General features: G+C 48.2%; 1 protein-coding gene across 2 annotated transcripts in view; it reads right to left on the bottom strand.

The window, feature by feature from the left end:
* LOC135011530 (retinol dehydrogenase 7-like) overlaps positions 1 to 22,770 on the bottom strand; it is a 237,625-nt gene that overhangs the window by 19,507 nt on the left and 195,348 nt on the right. For both annotated transcript variants that reach the window (XM_063952470.1, XM_063952469.1), the window contains one exon: positions 2,672 to 2,930. In XM_063952470.1, the coding sequence (XP_063808540.1) occupies positions 2,672 to 2,930 (259 nt within the window). The remainder of the gene's footprint in view (positions 1 to 2,671; positions 2,931 to 22,770) is intronic.

Below are 22,770 nucleotides of genomic sequence, written 5' to 3'. Positions count from 1 at the left end.
TAGGTGGTATATACAATTATGGACGGGCTGCCGAGTGCCGACACAGAGGTAGCCACAGCCGTGAACTACCGCACTGTACTGTGTCTGCTGCTAATATAGACTGGTTGATAAAGAGATAGTATACTCGTAACTAGTATGTATGTATAAAGAAAGAAAAAAAAACCACGGTTAAGTGGTATATACAATTATGGACGGGCTGCCGAGTGCCGACACAGAGGTAGCCACAGCCGTGAACTCCCGCACTGTACTGTGTCTGCTGCTAATATATAGACTGGTTGATAAAGAGATAGTATACTACTAATATTATATATACTGGTGGTCAGGTCACTGGTCACTAGTCACACTGGCAGTGGCACTCCTGCAGCAAAAGTGTGCACTGTTTAATTTTAATATAATATTATGTACTCCTGGCTCCTGCTATAACCTATAACTGGCACTGCAGTAGTGCTCCCCAGTCTCCCCCACAATTATAAGCTGTGTGAGCTGAGCAGTCAGACAGATATATATAATATTATATATAGATAATAGATGATGCAGCACACTGGCCTGAGCCTGAGCAGTGCACACAGATATGGTATGTGACTGAGTCACTGTGTGCTGTGTATCGCTTTTTTCAGGCAGAGAACGGATTATAAATAAAACTGGTGGTCACTGGTCACTATCAGCAAAACTCTGCACTGTACTGAGTACTCCTAATGCTCCCCAAAATTAGTAAATCAAGTGTCTCTCTAATCTATTCTAAACGGAGAGGACGCCAGCCACGTCCTCTCCCTATCAATCTCAATGCACGTGTGAAAATGGCGGCGACGCGCGGCTCCTTATATAGAATCCGAGTCTCGCGATAGAATCCGAGCCTCGCGAGAATCCGACAGCGTCATGATGACGTTCGGGCGCGCTCGGGTTAACCGAGCAAGGCGGGAAGATCCGAGTCGCTCGGACCCGTGAAAAAAAACATGAAGTTCTGGCGGGTTCGGATTCAGAGAAACCGAACCCGCTCATCTCTACTTAAAACAAGTTAAAATGAGGCTCAGTAGTGTGTGTGGCCTCCACGTGCCTGTATGACCTCCCTACAATGCCTGGGCATGCTCCTGATGAGGTGTCGGATGGTCTCCTGAGGAATCTCCTTCCAGACCAGGACTAAAGCATCCGCCAACTCCTGGACAGTCTGTGGTGCAACGTGGCGTTGGTGGATGGAGCGAGACATGATGTCCCAGATGTGCTCAATTGGATTCAGGACTGGGGAACGGGCGGGCCAGTCCATAGCATCAATGCCTTCGTCTTGCAGGAACTGCCGACACACTCCAGCCACATGAGGTCTAGCATTGTCTTGCATTAGGAGGAACCCAGGGCCAACCGCACCAGCATATGGTCTCACAAGGGGTCTGAGGATCTCATCTCAGTACCTAATGGCAGTCAGGCTACCTCTGGCGAGCACATGGATGACTGTGCGGCCCCCCCAAAGAAATGCCACCCCACACCATTACTGACCCACTGCCAAACCGGTCATGCTGAAGGATGTTGCAGGCAGCAGAACGTTCTCCTTGGCGTCTCCAGACTCTGTCACGTCTGTCACATGTGCTCACTGAGGACCTGCTTTCATCTGTGAAGAGCACAGGGCGCCAGTGTCGAATTTGCCAATCTTGGTGTTCTCTGGCAAATGCCAAACGTCCTGCACGGTGTTGGGCTGTAAGTACAACCCCCACCTGTGGACGTCGGGCCCTCATACCACCCTCATGGAGTCTGTTTCTGAACGTTTGAGTAGACACATGCACATTTGTGGCTTGCTGGAGGTCATTTTGCAGGGCTCTGGCAGTGCCCCTCCTGTTCCTCCTTGCACAAAGGCGAGGTAGCAGTCCTGCTGCTGGGTTGTTGCCCTTCTACGGCCTCCTCCACGTCTCCTGATGTACTGGCCTGTCTCCAGGTAGCGCCTCCATGCTCTGGACACTACGCTGACAGACACAACAAACCTTCTTGCCACAGCTCGCATTGATGTGACATCCTGGATGAGCTGCACTACCTGAGCCACTTGTGTGGGTTGTAGACCACCAGCTTTTAAAAGTGACCAAAACATCAGCCAGAAAGCATAGGAGCTGAGAAGTGGTCTGTGGTCACCACCTGCAGAACAACTCCTTTATTGGGGGTGTCTTGCTAATTGCCTATAATTCCCCCTGTTGTCTATTCCATTTGCACAACAGCATGTGAAATTGATTGTCAATCAGTGTTGCTTCCTAAGTGGACAGTTTAATTTCACAGAAGTGTGATTGACTTGGAGTTACATTGTGTTGCTTAAGTGTTCCCTTTATTTTTTTGAGCAGTGTATATTGAGTAGTACTGATATACTGTAAGGCACAATTCCTTTATTCCCTTATATATACTTATTCAGAGGAATTAATATACTGTTAATACCCATGATAAAAGTTTTTTGCATTCACTTGAACATACCTGCTTACTTGGGACATAGATATCAGTGTGTAATGTGGCAATGTGCATGGGAACAAAGAGGGAAAAAAACCCTAATCTAGAACTATACATGTAATCATACATTTTTATAATACATCACTTTGTGGAATATATGTATTTCTGCATTTTGTAAAATAAATAACTTATGGGTTTATAATTATATACCAATCACTAGTTTATAATCTTCTGGGCTCCAATTATGGCAACTCACCTTAGGCTATCTGAGAAGGCCTCCACACCATACTTAGATGGACAATAACCTCCACCGACCAAAGCCAGTCTTCCCAAATTACTGGTTACATTAACAATGCGTCCCCGGGCCTTTCGGATAAGATGCAGCAGGTTCACCGTGATATTGATGGTACCAAGCAAATTCACATTGAGAACCTTGGAGAAATCCTCAACTTTTTGCCACTCATTAGGACCAAAGGCAAAACCAAAACCAGCATTATTCACCAAGCCCCAGAGCCCTGCAGGTACATAAAGTCACAGTTAGAAAATAGAATATCCAAAATGAAAAGTCAACAGCTAATTTTTAAAGCTACATTCCCTGATTGTGTGAAATAAATCCTACTTGCCTATCTACTTTTCTCACTGGAGCTCTGGGAAAAACATTTGCATGGAGTAACTCCCAAAACTAACTGATGGAAGTGCCAAGTATGGACTATGGGGGTAATTCCAAGTTGATCGCAGAAGGAATTTTTTTAGCAGTTGGGCAAAACCATGTGCACTGCAGGGGAGGCAGATATAACATGTGCAGAAAGAGTTAGATTTGGGTGGGTTATTTTGTTTCTGTGCAGGGTAAATACTGGCTGCTTTATTTTTACACTGCAAATTAAATTAGATTAGATTGAACACACCACACCCCAATCTAACTCTCTCTGCATATGTTAAATCTGTCTCCCCTGCAGTGCACATGGTTTTGCCCAATTGCTAACAAAATTCCTGCTGCGATCAACTTGGAATTACCCCCAATGTGCAGTATCGGACTGGGGAATGTAGGGTCCACCAAGGAAATGCAGTGGTAGGGGCCTATGGTAGGGGTGTGGCCAGTTTGCAGAGGGGGTGTGGCCTGCCACCTCACTGGTCTGACTAACCCATTAGAGAGTGCAACGTCTGGGCCCCTTCATAAATATATACATTAAATTCAGCTGCTGCATGCATGATAATGTACCAGATTAATAATAGATTAATAACAGCAATGCACTGTAGAAAATACACCATAGTCCAGTATAAGGTAACATATGTATAATGTATAATTCAAGTGCACAGTCTGGAACCTGAACCTTAGAGCAGGAGGTGGGCCGCCAGGCAGTAGAGTCCCCTGTACCCCTGTGGGCCAATCCAAGCCTGACTATGGGGGTGATTGAGAACTGATCGCTGTGCTGCTAAATTTGTTGTGCTGCATTCAGATAATCACCACCCAAGGGGAGTGTATATTCACCATGCAAGTGTGCGATCGCATGTGTACGCCGAGCTGCAAAAAAAACCTTCAGCCAGTGGACAGCTGCAAATCCGTTCGCACCTCACTCACCATTGAAAGATTTTTCCACTGTGTGCAGTGTGTGCACAACCCAGGACTTACTCCAACAGTGAATTGAGAACAGGCTGATCCGGGACGGAGCTTACGTCACATACCCTCCGTGAAAATGCTTGGGAACGCCTGCGTTTTCCCTGAAACTCTCTGAAAACGGTCAATTGCCACCCACAAACGGCCTCTTTCTGACAATCACCTTGCAAATGGCTGTGCGATTGAAATTTTTGCACCAACCTGTCGCTGTCCAGCGATGCTTGTTGTTGTTTGCCAACGCTCATGCGCATTGCATACGCATGCGCAGTCTATTGCTGATCGCCCACTGTGCGAAAACGCACAGCAGCGATCAGGCCTGACTCACCCCCTGTGTTGTGGATGTTGCATTTTATTAATTTAGTGGACTTGTATGATAAGGTAGGGCTTGCACCACCCAACCATACAGTATGTGTTAAGTGGAGAATGGTGGAGGAACATCTGTGCCCTTCCTTCTCTCCCCTTGTCACATATATAGGTACCCCCATCAGTCACACATTAATGTCAACCCCCTCCACTTCTCTCCTATTATATTCATTTAAGGTTGTATACTATGCCTTGAGATGCTGCTGATAACAATGCAAGGCAAGAAACTTCTATCTTGTTGAGGTCCCAGGCAACATAACATAATAACATAGTAGCATAGTTTCTGAGGTTGAAAAAATAAGATTTTAAGCCTACCGGTAAATCTTTTTCTCGTAGTCCGTAGAGGTTGCTGGGGACTCCGTAAGGACCATGGGGAATAGACGGGCTCCGCAGGAGACATGGGCACTTTAAGAAAGACTTTAGGTATGGGTGTGCACTGGCTCCTCCCTCTATGCCCCTCCTCCAGACCTCAGTTAGAGAAACTGTGCCCAGAGGAGACGGACAGTACGAGGAAAGGATTTTTGTTAATTCAAGGGCAAGATTCATACCAGCCACACCAATCACACCGTATAACTTGTGATATACTAACCAGTTAACAGTATGAAAACAACATAGCATCAGTCCAAGACCGATGAAAACTATAACATAACCCTTATGTAAGCAAAACTATATACAAGTCTTGCAGAAGTAGTCCGCACTTGGGACTGGCCCCCAGCATCCTCTATGGACTACGAGAAAAAGATTTACCGGCAGGTTTAAAATCTTATTTTCTCTTACGTCCTAGAGGATACTGGGGACTCCGTAAGGACCATGGGGATTATACCAAAGCTCCCAAACGGGCGGGAGAGTGCGGATGACTCTGCAGCACCGATTGAGCAAACAGGAGGTCCTCCTCAGCCAGGGTATCAAACTTATAGAATTTTGCAAAGGTGTTTGAACCCAACCAAGTAGCAGCTCGGCACAGCTGTAGTGCCGAGACCCCTCGGGCACCCACCCAAGAAGAGCCCACCTTCCTAGTGGAATGGGCCTTGACCGATTTTGGTAACGGCAATCCAGCCGTAGAATGAGCCTGCTGAATCGTGTTACAGATCCAGCGAGCAATAGTCTGCTTTGAAGCAGGGGCGCCAACCTTGTTGGCCGCATATAGGACAAACAGTGCTTCTGTTTTTCTGACTCTAGCCGTTCTGGCCACGTAAATTTTCAAAGCCCTGACTACATCAAGGGACTCGGAATCCTCCAAGTCGCGCGTAGCCACAGGCACCACAATAAGTTGGTTCATATGAAAAGATGACACCACCATAGGCAAGAATTGAGGACGGGTCCGCAATTCCGCTCTATCCATATGGAAAACTAGATAGGGGCTTTTAAGAGACAAAGCCGCCAATTCCGACACTCGCCTAGCCGAAGCCAAGGCTAACAACATGACCACTTTCCAAGTGAGATATTTCAACTCCACCATTTTAAGTGGTTCAAACCAGTGCGACTTAAGGAAACTCAACGCCACATTAAGGTCCCAAGGCGCCACCAGAGGTACAAAAGGAGGCTGAATATGATTATTTATAAAGCAAAGTCTTTTATATGTATTGATTGATTACACATGTTTTGGCGTAAAAGACAGGAGTGTGTTCACACACAGATGTGCACAATTACCTGTCAGCACACGACTGGTCCAGTTCAAAATAAAAAGCAGTCCAGGAGACTATTCTGGTTATCCCCTGATGAAACTGCCATTGCATATCAGCAGAGAAACATGTAAGGAAGGAGAAATAGGCATTTTGGACTTGCACTGAGCTTACGCTCAGCGGGTCACTGAGTGTTTTGGAGTTCATTCTTCCCAACCATCACGCCAGCGAACCAAGAAACGGCAGGTACGCTAAATTACCTAACCAAGAGGTCTGCAAATAAAACTCCTCTCCCGGCTGGAAGTAATACATTGAACTCCTATACATGACATTTGCAGCGGTATTCAGCAGAAATAGGTCAAGCATAACGCTGTGATTTCCAGCGCTTACAGCGTCCTCACTGCCCTGCCTCTTAGAGACATTATCTGAACGCAATCAGGGTTTTGAATCGTACTACACTGTGTGTCTCTTCATCAAATATAGTCCTTCTGTGCTATTACCTGTGAAAGCGTCATAAGGTGGACAATGCTCATTGATTCTAGCACCAGGGATTCAACTTGTCAATAACAGGCAGGGACGTGCAGTCAGGGGAGGCAGTGCCTCCCCTGTCATTAATGATTAATATAATACTAAGAAGATACTTATGACACATGTTCAGTGTTATAAGTATCTGCTTTAGTCTTTTTAAATCGTTTTAGTAATTTTTACATTATAAAAACTGTTTTAAATGTGTGCAGGAGGCACCGCTCTCGGTGCCTCCCGCTGTCTATGTTAAAGGACCGGAAGCGGGGGGCGGAGCCAAGAATTGGGCAGTGAAAGCCCATTAAAAAACCCAGCAAAAGCGGCACTTACCAGAAGTGCCTCTGTGACAGGGGCGTACTTTCAGCCTGTATGAAAGCACGCCCCGGTCACTAACAGTGATGTGATTGGGCCGATACAGGAGGGAGGGAGACACCCTCCGACGTGTAGGATTTTTTTATTCATTATTTTTATTCATTATATGCCTCCGCCCACTACCCCCTGCGCCGCCAGTCCCCCAGTAGCAGTCCAGTCAGCGGGGAAGGAGGGGCCGTGATCCACTCACTTCTGTCGGCTCCTCTGGCTTCCTGAGACCTGACACGCTGCGGTGCACTGCATTTCAGCCATGTACACGGTAGGCTGAGCTAAAAACCGCGGGGAGAGGGTTCGGCGGCTGCTGCCCGGGATTTACAGGGGGGGTTTGGCGGTGATAAATCCTATGGCAATGTCTTACTTCTGGGGACTTTGTGCATTAGTGTGTGAGGCCCGGGGCTAGTAGCAGTGCCTCCTGATAACTGCCAGGGTGCAAATGCTGCCCAGCCTGCTGGGGGGGTGGGGGTGGGGGGTTGCTGCTGCTGCTGGACGGGATTTTGGGGGGGGGGGCACTTTGTAATGGACTGAGCTCACTCATGCTGTATTCAAGAGACCCATGGCTCAGGGCTGTACTGCATATGTTGTATGCTGTACTGCCGGCAGAGGTTGCAGTCAAGATCCCGTCGGATGGAATCCCGGCGGTCTGAGTACCGACACCGGGTTCCCGACCAGCACAATCCCAACATATTCTCCCTCTGTGAGTGTCCACAACACCCATAAAGGGAGAATAAATTAGTGTGCCGAACATAGCGAGGCACCGTGCCCGCAGCGTGACGAGCATAGCGAGCCCGCAAGGGGCTGCGTTGCACTCGCGCCCCTGTCGGTATTGTGCCGGTCGGGATCCCAGTGTCGGTATTCCGACCACCGGGATCCCGTCCGGTGGGATCTCGTACTGATCCCGCCGGCAGAATGGGCTCTCCCTAGTATCACCCTCTACTGTCACCCACTGCTGTCACTCTCTCCCTTGCATCACCCTCTACTGTCACCCACTGCCGTCACCCACTACTGTCACCTTCTTCCTGTCACTCTCTTCCTGTCACCAGCTCCCTGTCACCCTCTTTCTGTCTCCAGCTCCCTGGCATCACCCTCACCCTGGCTTCACACACTGCTGTCACCTTCTCCCTGTCAGCCTCTTCCTGTCACCAGCTCCCTGGCATCACACTCTGCTATCACCCACTCACTGGCATCACTCTCCCGCTATCACCCTCTCCATTAACATTTCTCAGTCACCCTCTCCCTGATGTCACCCACTGCTGTCATACTCTCCCTGGTGTCACCCTCTCCCTATCACCCACTGCCTTTCTCCATCACCCTTTACCTGTCACCCTCTCCCTGTCACCCACTGCATCTCACCTGCATCACGGTCTCCCCATCACCATCTCTCTCCTGTCACCCTCTGTCTTTCCAAAGTATCACCCTCTCCTCGTCATACGACCACACACCTTGTTGTGAGTCCCCACCCTCATTGCGAGACCACACTCACTTTTCTGGGAGCACATGTACCTTCAGCGCAGGCATCGACACGGGGGCAGTAGCGGGCATTGGCAGGACATGGTGGACATTATGGCTTAAGTGCCTCACCAGCCACTGACTTCACCGCACGCCACTGATAATAAGAATTTACTTACCGATAATTCTATTTCTCGTAGTCCGTAGTGGATGCTGGGGACTCCGTCAGGACCATGGGGAATAGCGGCTCCGCAGGAGACAGGGCACAAAAGTAAAAGCTTTAGGATCAGGTGGTGTGCACTGGCTCCTCCCCCTATGACCCTCCTCCAAGCCTCAGTTAGGATACTGTGCCCGGACGAGCGTACACAATGAGGAAGGATTTTGAATCCCGGGTAAGACTCATACCAGCCACACTAATCACACTGTACAACCTGTGATCTGAACCCAGTTAACAGCATGATAACAGCGGAGCCTCTGAAAAGATGGCTCACAACAATAATAACCCGATTTTTGTAACAATAACTATGTACAAGTATTGCAGACAATCCGCACTTGGGATGGGCGCCCAGCATCCACTACGGACTACGAGAAATAGAATTATCGGTAAGTAAATTCTTATTTTCTCTGACGTCCTAAGTGGATGCTGGGGACTCCGTCAGGACCATGGGGATTATACCAAAGCTCCCAAACGGGCGGGAGAGTGCGGATGACTCTGCATTACCGAGTGAGAGAACTCCAGGTCCTCCTCAGCCAGGGTGTGCCCCTGACCAAGTAGCAGCTCGGCAAAGTTGTAAAGCCGAGACCCCTCGGGCAGCCGCCCAAGATGAGCCCACCTTCCTTGTGGAATGGGCATTTACATATTTTGGCTGTGGCAGGCCTGCCACAGAATGTGCAAGCTGAATTGTACTACACATCCAACTAGCAATCGTCTGCTTAGAAGCAAGAGCACCCAGTTTGTTGGGTGCATACAGGATAACAGCAAGTCAGTTTTCCTGACTCCAGCCGTCCTGGAACCTATATTTTCAGGGCCCTGACAACATCTAGCAACTTGGAGTCCTCCAAGTCCCTAGTAGCCGCAGGTACCACAATAAGCTGGTTCAGGTGAAACGCTGACACCACCTTAGGGAGAAACTGGGGACGAGTCCGCAGCTCTGCCCTGTCCGAATGGACAATCAGATATGGGCTTTTGTGAGACAAAGCCGCCAATTCTGACACTCGCCTGGCCGAGGCCAGGGCCAACATCATGGTCACTTTCCCTGTGAGATATTTCAAATCCACAGTTTTGAGCGGTTTAAACCAATGTGATTTGAGGAATCCCAGAACTACGTTGAGATCCCACAGTGCCACTGGAGGCACAAAAGGGGGTTGTATATGCAGTACTCCCTTGACAAACTTCTGGACTTCAGGAACTGAAGCCAATTCTTTCTGGAAGAAAATCGACAGGGCCGAAATTTGAACCTTAATGGACCCCAATTTGAGGCCCATAGACACTCCTGTTTGCAGGAAATGCAGGAATCGACCGAGTTGAAATTTCTTCGTGGGGCCTTCCTGGCCTCACACCACGCAACATATTTTCGCCACATGTGGTGATAATGTTGTGCGGTCACCTCCTTCCTGGCTTTGACCAGGGTAGGAATGACCTCTTCCGGAATGCCTTTTTCCCTTAGGATCCGGCGTTCAACCGCCATGCCGTCAAACGCAGCCGCGGTAAGTCTTGGAACAGACATGGTACTTGCTGAAGCAAGTCCCTTCTTAGCGGCAGAGGCCATGAGTCCTCTGTGAGCATCTCTTGAAGTTCCGGGTACCAAGTCCTTCTTGGCCAATCCGGAGCCACGAGTATAGTTCTTACTCCTCTACGTCTTATAATTCTCAGTACCTTAGGTATGAGAAGCAGAGGAGGGAACACATACACCGACTGGTACACCCACGGTGTTACCAGAACGTCCACAGCTATTGCCTGAGGGTCTCTTGACCTGGCGCAATACCTGTCCAGTTTTTTGTTCAGGCGGGACGCCATCATGTCCACCTTTGGTCTTTCCCAACGGTTCACAATCATGTGGAAGACTTCCCGATGAAGTCCCCACTCTCCCGGGTGGAGGTCGTGCTGAGGAAGTCTGCTTCCCAGTTGTCCACTCCCGGAATGAACACTGCTGACAGTGCTATCACATGATTTTCCGCCCAGCGAAGAATCCTTGCAGTTTCTGCCATTGTCCTCCTGCTTCTTGTGCCGCCCTGTCTGTTTACGTGGGCGACTGCCGTGATGTTGTCCCACTGGATCAATACCGGCTGACCTTGAAGCAGAGGTCTTGCTAAGCTTAGAGCATTGTAAATTGCTCTTAGCTCCAGTATATTTATGTGGAGAGAAGTCTCCAGACTTGATCACACTCCCTGGAAATTTTTTCCTTGTGTGACTGCTCCCCAGCCTTTCAGGCTGGCATCCGTGGTCACCAGGACCCAGTCCTGAATGCCGAATCTGTGGCCCTTTAGTAGATGAGCACTCTGCAGCCACCACAGAAGAAACACCCTTGTCCTTGGAGACAGGGTTATCCGCTGATGCATCTGAAGATGCGATCCGGACCATTTTTCCAGCAGATCCCACTGAAAAGTTCTTGCGTGAAATCTGCCGAATGGAATCGCTTCGTAAGAAGCCTCCATTTTTCCCAGGACCCTTGTGCAATGATGCACTGACACTTTTCCTGGTTTTAGGAGGTTCCTGACTAGCTCGGATAACTCCCTGGCTTTCTCCTCCGGGAGAAACACCTTTTTCTGGACTGTGTCCAGAATCATCCCTAGGGACAGCAGACGTGTCGTCGGAGACAGCTGCGATTTTGGAATATTTAGAATCCACCCGTGCTGTCGTAGAACTACTTGAGATACTGCTACTCCGACCTCCAACTGTTCTCTGGACCTTGCCCTTATCAGGAGATCGTCCAAGTAAGGGATAATTAAGACGCCTTTTCTTTGAAGAAGAATCATCATTTCGGCCATTACCTTGGTAAAGACCCGGGGTGCCGTGGACAATCCAAACGGCAGCGTCTGAAACTGATAGTGACAGTTTTGTACCACGAACCTGAGGTACCCTTGGTGAGAAGGGCAAATTGGGACATGGAGGTAAGCATCCTTGATGTCCAGGGACACCATATAGTCCCCTTCTTCCTGGTTCGCTATCACTGCTCTGAGTGACTCCATCTTGATTTGAACCTTTGTATGTAAGTGTTCAAATATTTCAGATTTAGAATAGGTCTCACCGAGCCGTCTGGCTTCAGTACCACAATATAGTGTGGAATAATACCCCTTTCCTTGTTGTAGGAGGGGTACTTTGATTATCACCTGCTGGGAATACAGCTTGTGAATTGTTTCCAATACTGCCTCCCTGTCGGAGGGAGACGTTGGTAAAGCAAACTTCAGGAACCTGCGAGGGGGAGACGTCTCGAATTTCCAATCTGTACCCCTGGGATACTACTTGTAGGATCCAGGGGTCCACTTGCGAGTGAGCCCACTGCGTGCTGAAACTCTTGAGACGACCCCCCACCGCACCTGTTTGTACGGCCCAGCGTCATGCTGAGGACTTGGCAGAAGCGGTGGAAGGCTTCTGTTCCTGGGAATGGGCTGCCTGCTGCAGTCTTCTTCCCTTACCTCTATCCCTGGGCAGATATGACTGGCCTTTTGCCCGCTTGCCCTTATGGGGACGAAAGGACTGAGGCTGAAAAGACGATGTCTTTTTCTGCTGAGATGTGACTTGGGGTAAAAAAAAAAGTGGATTTTCCAGCTGTTGCCGTGGCCACCAGGTCCGATGGACCGACCCCAAATAACTCCTCCCCTTTATACGGCAATACTTCCATGTGCCGTTTGGAATCTGCATCACCTGACCACTGTCGTGTCCATAAACATCTTCTGGCAGATATGGACATCGCACTTACTCTTGATGCCAGAGTGCAAATATCCCTCTGTGCATCTCGCATATATAGAAATGCATCCTTTAAATGCTCTATAGTCAATAAAATACTGTCCCTGTCAAGGGTATCAATATTTCCAGTCAGGGAATCCGACCAAGCCACCCCAGCGCTGCCCATCCAGGCTGAGGCGATCGCTGGTCGCAGTATAACACCAGTATGTGTGTATATACTTTTTAGGATATTTTCCAGCCTCCTATCAGTTGGCTCCTTGAGGGCGGCCGTATCTGGAGACGGTAACGCCACTTGTTTTGATAAGCGTGTGAGCGCCTTATCCACCCTAAGGGGTGTTTCCCAACGCGCCATAACTTCTGGCGGGATAGGGTATACCGCCAATAATTTTCTATCGGGGGAAACCTACGCATCATCACACACTTCATTTAATTTATCTGATTCAGGAAAAACCACATGTAGTTTTTTCACACTCCACATAATACCCTTTTTTGTGGTACTTGTAGTATCAGAAATATGTAACATCTCCTTCATTGCCCTTAACAAGTAACGTGTGGCCCTAAAGGAAAATACGTTTGTTTCTTCACCGTCGACACTGGAGTCAGTGTCCGTGTCTGTGTCGACCGACTGAGGTAAAAGGACGTTTTAACGCCCCTGACGGTGTTTGAGACGCCTGGACAGGTACTAATTGGCTTGCCGGCCGTCTCATGTCGTCAACCGACCTTGCAGCGTGTTGACATTATCACGTAATTCCTTAAATAAGCCATCCATTCCGGTGTCGACTCCCTAGAGAGTGACATCACCATTACAGGCAATTGCTCCGCCTCCTCACCAACATCGTCCTCATACATGTCGACACATACGTACCGACACACAGCACACACACAGGGAATGCTCTGATAGAGGACAGGACCCCACTAGCCCTTTGGGGAGACAGAGGGAGAGTTTGCCAGCACACACCAAAAACGCTATAATTATACAGGGACAACCTTTATATAAGTGTTTTTCCCTTATAGCATTTTTATATATATAGTCATATCGCCAAATAAGTGCCCCCCCTCTCTGTTTTAACCCTGTTTCTGTAGTGCAGTGCAGGGGAGAGCCTGGGAGCCTTCCCACCAGCATTTCTGTGAGGGAAAATGGCGCTGTGTGCTGAGGAGAATAGGCCCCGCCCCCTTTTCGGCGGGCTTCTTCTCCCGTTTTTCTGAGACCTGGCAGGGGTTAAATACATCCATATAGCCCCCAGGGGCTATATGTGATGTATTTTTAGCCAGAATAAGGTACTATCATTGCTGCCCAGGGCGCACCCCCCAGCGCCCTGCACCCTCAGTGACCGCTGCTATGAAGTGTGCTGACAACAATGGCGCACAGCTGCAGTGCTGTGCGCTACCTTATGAAGACTGAAAAGTCTTCTGCCGCCGGTTTCTGGACCTCTTCACTTTTCGGCATCTGCAAGGGGGTTGGCGGCGCGGCTCCGGGACGAACCCCAGGGTGAGACCTGTGTTCCGACTCCCTCTGGAGCTAATGGTGTCCAGTAGCCTAAGAAGCCAATCCATCCTGCACGCAGGTGAGTTCACTTCTCTCCCCTAAGTCCCTCGTAGCAGTGAGCCTGTTGCCAGCAGGACTCACTGAAAATAAAAAACCTAACAAAACTTTTACTCTAAGCAGCTCTTTAGGAGAGCCACCTAGATTGCACCCTTCTCGGCCGGGCACAAAAATCTAACTGAGGCTTGGAGGAGGGTCATAGGGGGAGGAGCCAGTGCACACCACCTGATCCTAAAGCTTTTACTTTTGTGCCCTGTCTCCTGCGGAGCCGCTATTCCCCATGGTCCTGACGGAGTCCCCAGCATCCACTTAGGACGTCAGAGAAAACAGGTGTACCCTAAAGGCAGGGCCGGCGCTATCATTAGGCAGCTTTAGGCAGCTGCCTATGGGCGGCAGCCACTAGAGGGCGGCATGCTCCTCCTGAATCAGTTTTAGTGCTGTTAAATGGCAGCAGTGTGACCCTATGCTGCCAGCTACACAAAAAACGCAGCCCGCAGCCTTATCCTCCTTCCCACCTCCTTCTGAAATCCTTACTGCAACAAGCGGTGTAAAAGGGGCCACCCCTACTACCTGATTGTACAGCCACTGGGGGGAGAGTCAGCGCGGAAACATCCGGGGACTCCTGAGGCGAGGGGTTAAAATGCAGTGTGCCCGGAGGAAGGGGACTCTCTGAGGAGAGCGTGCTCTGACAGGAGGATCTGTGAGTAGCGCTGATCGGCTCCGTTCAACTAAGGCAGACAGCAGAGGCTGAAGTCCTGTGTGTCAGCTAGAGATGTGCACCGGAAATTTTTCGGGTTTTGTGTTTTGGTTTTGGGTTCGGTTCCGCGACCGTGTTTTGGGTTCGAACGCGTTTTGGCAAAACCTCACCGAATTTTTTTTGTCGGATTCGGGTGTGTTTTGGATTCGGGTGGTTTTTTCAAAAAACCCTAAAAAACAGCTTAAATCATAGAATTTGGGGGTCATTTTGATCCCAAAGTATTATTAACCTCAATAACCATAATTTCCACTCATTTTCAGTCTATTCTGAACACCTCACACCTCACAATATTATTTTTAGTCCTAAAATTTGCACCGAGGTCGCTGGATGTCTAAGCTCAGCGACCCAAGTGGCCGACACAAACACCTGGCCCATCTAGGAGTGGCACTGCAGTGTCACGCAGGATGGCCCTTCCAAAAAACACTCCCCAAACAGCACATGGCGCAAAGAAAAAAAGAGGCGCAATGAGGTAGCTGTGTGACTAAGCTCAGCGACCCAAGTGGCCGACACAAACACCTTGCCCATCTAGGAGTGGCACTGCAGTGTCAGGCAGGATGGCCCTTCCAAAAAACACTCCCCAAACAGCACATGACGCAAAGAAAAATGAAAGAAAAAAGAGGTGCAAGATGGAATTGTCCTTGGGCCCTCCCACCCACCCTTATGTTGTATAAACAGGACATGCACACTTTAACCAACCCATCATTTCAGTGACAGGGTCTGCCACACGACTGTGACTGAAATGACGGGTTGGTTTGGACCCCCACCAAAAAAGAAGCAATTAATCTCTCCTTGCACAAACTGGCTCTACAGAGGCAAGATGTCCACCTCATCATCATCCTCCGATTCATCACCGTGTACATCCCCCTCCTCACAGATTATCAATTCGTCCCCACTGGAATCCACCATCACAGCTCCCTGTGTACTTTGTGGAGGCAATTGCTGCTGGTGAATGTCTCCATGGAGGAATTGATTATAATTCATTTTAATGAACATCATCTTCTCCACATTTTCTGGAAGTAACCTCGTACGCCGATTGCTGACAAGGTGAGCGCCGGCACTAAACACTCTTTCGGAGTACACACTTGTGGGAGGGCAACTTAGGTAGAATAAAGCCAGTTTGTGCAAGGGCCTCCAAATTGCCTCTTTTTCCTGCCAGTATACGTACGGACTGTCTGACGTGCCTACTTGGATGCGGTCACTCATATAATCCTCCACCATTCTTTCAATGGTGAGAGAATCATATGCAGTGACAGTAGACGACATGTCCGTAATCGTTGTCAGGTCCTTCAGTCCGGACCAGATGTCAGCATCAGCAGTCGCTCCAGACTGCCCTGCATCACCGCCAGCGGGTGGGCTCGGAATTCTGAGCCTTTTCCTCGCACCCCCAGTTGCGGGAGAATGTGAAGGAGGAGATGTTGACAGGTCACGTTCCGCTTGACTTGACAATTTTCTCACCAGCAGTTCTTTGAACCCCTGCAGACTTGTGTCTGCCGGAAAGAGAGATCCAAGGTAGGTTTTAAATCTAGGATCGAGCACGGTGGCCAAAATGTAGTGCTCTGATTTCAACAGATTGACCACCCGTGAATCCTTGTTAAGCGAATTAAGGGCTCTATCCACAAGTCCCACATGCCTAGCGGAATCGCTCAGTGTTAGCTCCTCCTTCAATGTCTCCAGCTTCTTCTGCAAAAGCCTGATGAGGGGAATGACCTGACTCAGGCTGGCAGTGTCTGAACTGACTTCACGTGTGGCAAGTTCAAAAGGCTGCAGAACCTTGCACAACGTTGAAATCATTTTCCACTGCGCTTGAGACAGGTGCATTCCACCTCCTATATCGTGGTCAGTTGTATAGGCTTGAATGGCCTTTTGCTGCTCCTCCAACCTCTGAAGCATATAGAGGGTTGAATTTCACCTCGTTACCACTTCTTGCTTCAGATGATGGCAGGGCAGGTTCAGGCGTTTTTGGTGTTGCTCCAGTCTTCTGTACGTGGTGCCTGTACGCCGAAAGTGTCCCGCAATTCTTCTGGCCACCGACAGCATCTCTTGCACGCCCCTCTCGTTTTTTAAATAATTCTGCACCACCAAATTCAAGGTATGTGCAAAACATGGGACGTGCTGGAATTTGCCCATATTTAATGCACACACAATATTGCTGGCGTTGTCCGATGCCACAAATCCACAGGAGAGTCCAATTGGGGTAAGCCATTCTGCGATGATCTTCCTCAGTTGCCGTAAGAGGTTTTTAGCTGTGTGCGTATTCTGGAAAGCAGTGATACAAAGCGTAGCCTGCCTAGGAAAGAGTTGGCGTTTGCGAGATGCTGCTACTGGTGCCGCCGCTGCTGTTCTTGCGGCGGGAGTCAATACATCTACCCAGTGGGCTGTCACAGTCATATAGTCCTGAGTCTGCCCTGCTCCACTTGTCCACATGTCCGTGGTTAAGTGGACATTGGGTACAACTGCATTTTTTAGGACACTGGTGAGTCTTTTTCTGAGGTCTGTGTACATTTTCGGTATCGCCTGCCTAGAGAAATGGAACCTAGATGGTATTTGGTACCGGGGACACAGTACCTCAATCAAGTCTATAGTTGGCTCTGCAGTAATGATGGATACCGGAACCACGTTTCTCACCGCCCAGGATGCCAAGACCACAGTTATCCGCTTTGCAGCAGGATGACTGCTGTGATATTTCATCTTCCTCGCAAAGGACTGTTGGACAGTCAATTGCTTGGTGGAAGTAGTAAAAGTCGTCTTACGACTTCCCCTCTGGGATGACCATCGACTCCCAGCAGCAACAACAGCAGCGCCAGCAGCAGTAGGCGTTACACGCAAGGATGCATCGGAGGAATCCCAGGCAGGAGAGGACTCGTCAGAATTGCCAGTGACATTGCCTGCAGGACTATTGGCATTCCTGGGGAAGGAGGAAATTGACACTGAGGGAGTTGGTGGGGTGGTTTGCGTGAGCTTGGTTACAAGAGGAAGGGATTTACTGGTCAGTGGACTGCTTCCGCTGTCGCCCAAAGTTTTTGAACTTGTCACTGACTTATGATGAATGCGCTGCAGGTGACGTATAAGGGAGGATGTTCCGAGGTGGTTAACGTCCTTACCCCTACTTATTACAGCTTGACAAAGGCAACACACGGCTTGACAAATGTTGTCCGCATTTCTGTTGAAATACTTCCACACCGAAGAGCTGATTTTTTTGGTATTTTCACCAGGCATGTCAATGGCCATATTCCTCCCACGGACAACAGGTGTCTCCCCGGGTGCCTGACTTAAACAAACCACCTCACCATCAGAATCCTCCTGGTCAATTTCCTCCCCAGCGCCAGCAACACCCATATCCTCCTCATCCTGGTGTACTTCAACACTGACATCTTCAATCTGACTATCAGGAACTGGACTGCGGGTGCTCCTTCCAGCACTTGCAGGGGGCGTGCAAATGGTGGAAGGCGCATGCTCTTCACGTCCAGTGTTGGGAAGGTCAGGCATCGCAACCGACACAATTGGACTCTCCTTGTGGATTTGTGATTTCGAAGAACGCACAGTTCTTTGCTGTGCTTTTGCCAGCTTAAGTCTTTTCATTTTTCTAGCGAGAGGCTGAGTGCTTCCATCCTCATATGAAGCGGAACCACTAGCCATGAACATAGGCCAGGGCCTCAGCCGTTCCTTGCCACTCCGTGTGGTAAATGGCATATTGGCAAGTTTACGCTTCTCCTCCGACGATTTTATTTTAGATTTTTGAGTCCTTTTTTTACTGATATTTGGTGTTTTGGAATTTACATGCTCTGTACTATGACATTGGGCATCGGCCTTGGCAGACGACGTTGATGGCATTTCATCGTCTCGGCCATGACTAGTGGCAGCAGCTTCAGCACGAGGTGGAAGTCGATCTTGATCTTTCCCTATTTTTGGAACCTCAACATTTTTGTTCTCCATGTTTTAATAGGCACAACTAAAAGGCACCTCAGGTAAACAATGGAGATGGATGGATACTAGTATACTTATGGATGACGAGTGACTGCCGACACAGAGGTAGCTACAGCCGTGGACTACCGTACTGCGTCTGCTAGTATAGACTGGATGATAATGATATAAAAAAAATATATATATATAACTACTGCAGGACAGGTATATATTATATAATGACGGACCTGCTGGACACTGTCAGCAGACTCATAAACTACTAGTATGAAGAAGATAGAAAAAAAAAACCCACCACAGGTAGGTATACAATTATGGACGAGCGACTGCCGACACAGAGGTAGCTACAGCCGTGGACTACCGTACTGCGTCTGCTAGTATAGACTGGATGATAATGATATAAAAAATATATATATATCACTACTGCAGGACAGGTATATATTATACAATGACGGACCTGCTGGATACTGTCAGCAGACTCCTAAACTACTAGTATGAAGAAGATAGAAAAAAAAACCCACCACAGGTAGGTATACAATTATGGACGAGCGACTGCCGACACAGAGGTAGCTACAGCCGTGGACTACCGTACTGCGTCTGCTAGTATAGACTGGATGATAATGATATAAAAAATATATATATATATCACTACTGCAGGACAGGTATATATTATATAATGACGGACCTGCTGGACACTGTCAGCAGACTCCTAAACTACTAGTATGAAGAAGATAGAAAAAAAAAAAACCCCACCACAGGTAGGTATACAATTATGGACGAGTACGGCCGACACAGAGGTAGCTACAGCCGTGGACTACCGTACTGCGTCTGCTAGTATAGACTGGATGAGAATGATATAAAAAAAAAGGCTGAGTGCTTCCATCCTCATGTGAAGCTGAACCACTAGCCATGAACATAGGCCAGGGCCTCAGCCGTTCCTTGCCACTCTGTGTGGTAAATGGCATATTGGCAAGTTTACGCTTCTCCTCCGACGATTTTATTTTAGATTTTTGAGTCCTTTTTTTACTTATATTTGGTGTTTTGGAATTTACATGCTCTGTACTATGACATTGGGCATCGGCCTTGGCAGACGACGTTGATGGCATTTCATCGTCTCGGCCATGAGTAGTGGCAGCAGCTTCAGCACGAGGTGGAAGTCGATCTTGATCTTTCCCTATTTTTGGAACCTCAACATTTTTGTTCTCCATATTTTAATAGGCACAACTAAAAGGCACCTCAGGTAAACAATGGAGATGGATGGATACTAGTATACTTATGGATGACGAGTGACTGCCGACACAGAGGTAGCAACAGCCGTGGACTACCGTACTGCGTCTGCTAGTATAGACTGGATGATAATGATATAAAAAATATATATATATATCACTACTGCAGGACAGGTATATATTATATAATGACGGACCTGCTGGACACTGTCAGCAGACTCCTAAACTACTAGTATGAAGAAGATAGAAAAAAAAAACCCCCACCACAGGTAGGTATACAATTATGGACGAGTACTGCCGACACAGAGGTAGCTACAGCCGTGGACTACCGTACTGCGTCTGCTAGTATAGACTGGATGATAATGATATAAAAAATATATATATATCACTACTGCAGGACAGGTATATATTATATAATGACGGACCTGCTGGACACTGTCAGCAGACTCCTAAACTACTAGTATGAAGAAGATAGAAAAAAAAACCCCCACCACAGGTAGGTATACAATTATGGATGAGTACTGCCGACACAGAGGTAGCTACAGCTGTGGACTACCGTACTGCGTCTGCTAGTATAGACTGGATGATAATGATATAAAAAATATATATATATCACTACTGCAGGTATATATTATAATATAATGAATGACGGACCTGCTGGACACTGTCTGTCAGCAGAATGCGTTTATAGAATAAAAAGAAAAAACACCACACGAGTGTTTAACTTTTTCAGGCAGACAATATACTGGTGGTCACTGGTCAGTCACACTGGCAGCAAAAGTGTGCACTGTTATGTACTCCTGCTATAACTGCTCCCCAGTCTCCCCCACAATTAAGCTGTGTGAGCAGTGAGCACTCAGCACAGTCAGATATACATAGATGATATTATCATGCAGCACACTGAGGCTGAGCACAGATATGGTATGTGACTGTGTATCGTTTTTTTTCAGGCAGAGAACGGATTTTAAATAATAAATAAAACTGGTGGTCACTAGTATAACTATCAGCAAAACTCTGCACTCTCTGAGTACTCCAGTCCTAATGCTCCCCAAAATTACTAAAATTAAATTACTAGTAAATCAAGTGTCTCACTCTCTATCTAAACGGAGAGGACGCCAGCCACGTCCTCTCCCTATCAATCTCAATGCACGTGTGAAAATGGCGGCGACGCGCGGCTCCTTATATAGAATCCGAGTCTCGTGATAGAATACGAGCCTCGCGAGAATCCGACAGCGGGATGATGACGTTCGGGCGCGCTCGGGTTAACCGAGCAAGGCGGGAAGATCCGAGTCTGCCTCGGACCCGTGTAAAAAGGCTGAAGTTCGGGGGGGTTCGGATTCCGAGGAACCGAACCCGCTCATCTCTAGTGTCAGCCCTGGAGTGCTCTGGAAGCCTGTGTATCAGTGTGTGGCTCCCGGCAGTGAAAGCAGGGATTTCCCCTGAGAGAGAGAGCGAGCATCGGGAGCAGAGATGAACTGTGACACTCCTGCCCATATGAGGAGTGTGTGGGCAGCTTCAGTGAGGGAGTCCCTGGCAGGGGAGGGAGAGAAAGCTCCGCAGAGAACAGGGCTTTGCAGTGACCTCAGCCCGCCCATATAAGGGAAACAGCAAGCAGCTGCAAACGGGGTGAGCCTGGAAGAGAAAGCACTGCAGAGTCAGCATCCAGAGGAAGCCCTAATGGGATTCTGGTGTCCATTCCAGAGGAGGCTCAACACAAGTAAGCAGGGACATTGCTGGTACATGTTACTCACACACCACTTTGTGAACTGTATTAGAGGGTACAATTCTTGTTGATGTGACACAGTGTGACCCATTGTCAGTACCTCACCTGGATTCCTTATGTCACCACCCTGACTGTTAGCAGCAGGAGAATCTTGGGGGTCATTCCGAGTTGATCGCTAGCTGTTGATTTTTGCAGCACAGCAATCAGGTAAAAAACGTCAAAACTGCGCATGCGTATGCTCCGCAATGTGCAGGCGCATCGTATGGGTACAAAGCGTATTGTTGCTGAGCGATGGATTTAACGAAGAATCCGTTCGCACAGCCAATCGCAAGGAGATTGACAGGAAGAAGGCGTTTGTGGGTCGCAACTGACCGTTTTCTGGGAGTGTTTGGAAAAATGCAGGCGTGTCCAAGCGTTTGCAGGGCGGGTGTCTGACGTCAATTCCGGGAACAAAAAGACTGAAGTGATCGAAAGGGCTGAGTAAGTCCAGACCTACTCAAACTGCACAAAATGTTTTTGCAGAGCTCCGCTGCACAGGCGTTCGCACACTTGCAAAGCGAAAATACACTCCCTATAGGCGGTGACTATGCATTTGCACGGCTGCTAAAAGTAGCTAGTGAGCGATCAACCCCCGTTGTGTCAGCCTGTCCACCAAGTAGTTTCCGACTCCCACAAGCCAGTGACAATTTACCTCAGCCCAACAGTGCCAAGCAGGCAGAAGTGCAGAGGAGGCTGGAGAGGAGAGTATAGAGAAAGACACTGAAATTAACACTGAGCTATCAGTTTCACTATCCACGTGGACATGTAATAGGAATAGTAACCTGTGGTGAGAAAGGGTACGTTTTACTGTTCTGAAACAGTTTACTTATGCTAACCCGAGGGTCCCATGTTCTGAACTTTAATATATATATATAATATATATAATTTTTTAATTAATTTATAAACAGGAAAGGGGATATGGGGCACAGAATCAATAAATATATATACACGAAGGGGAGTGACTAGTATTTGCAACTATAATTAAAGAAGGAAACATAATAGGCACTCACTGGGTTTCATGAAAAGGATATATTGTATTATAAAAAGGTTGGATTCATATATATATGTATATATAATACATATATAATGTAGTTTTATTGTTATGTATAACGTGTACCCTGGGAGCCATCAAAGCACATTGCAGGGAGTACTACTGTGTGGTGTAACATGGATGTGCTCTACTGTGTGGTTTAATGTAAATGGGCTCTACTGTAGTGTAACGTGAATACGGGACACTACTGTGTGGTGAAACATCAATAAGAGGCACTCTACTGTGACGTAACGTAAATATGGGGGCGGGGG

The sequence above is a fragment of the Pseudophryne corroboree genome, chromosome 2 (genome assembly GCF_028390025.1).
Source record: "Pseudophryne corroboree isolate aPseCor3 chromosome 2, aPseCor3.hap2, whole genome shotgun sequence".
In the NCBI taxonomy this organism is placed as follows: domain Eukaryota; kingdom Metazoa; phylum Chordata; class Amphibia; order Anura; family Myobatrachidae; genus Pseudophryne; species Pseudophryne corroboree.
This window is presented reverse-complemented; position numbering and strand designations above follow the sequence as displayed.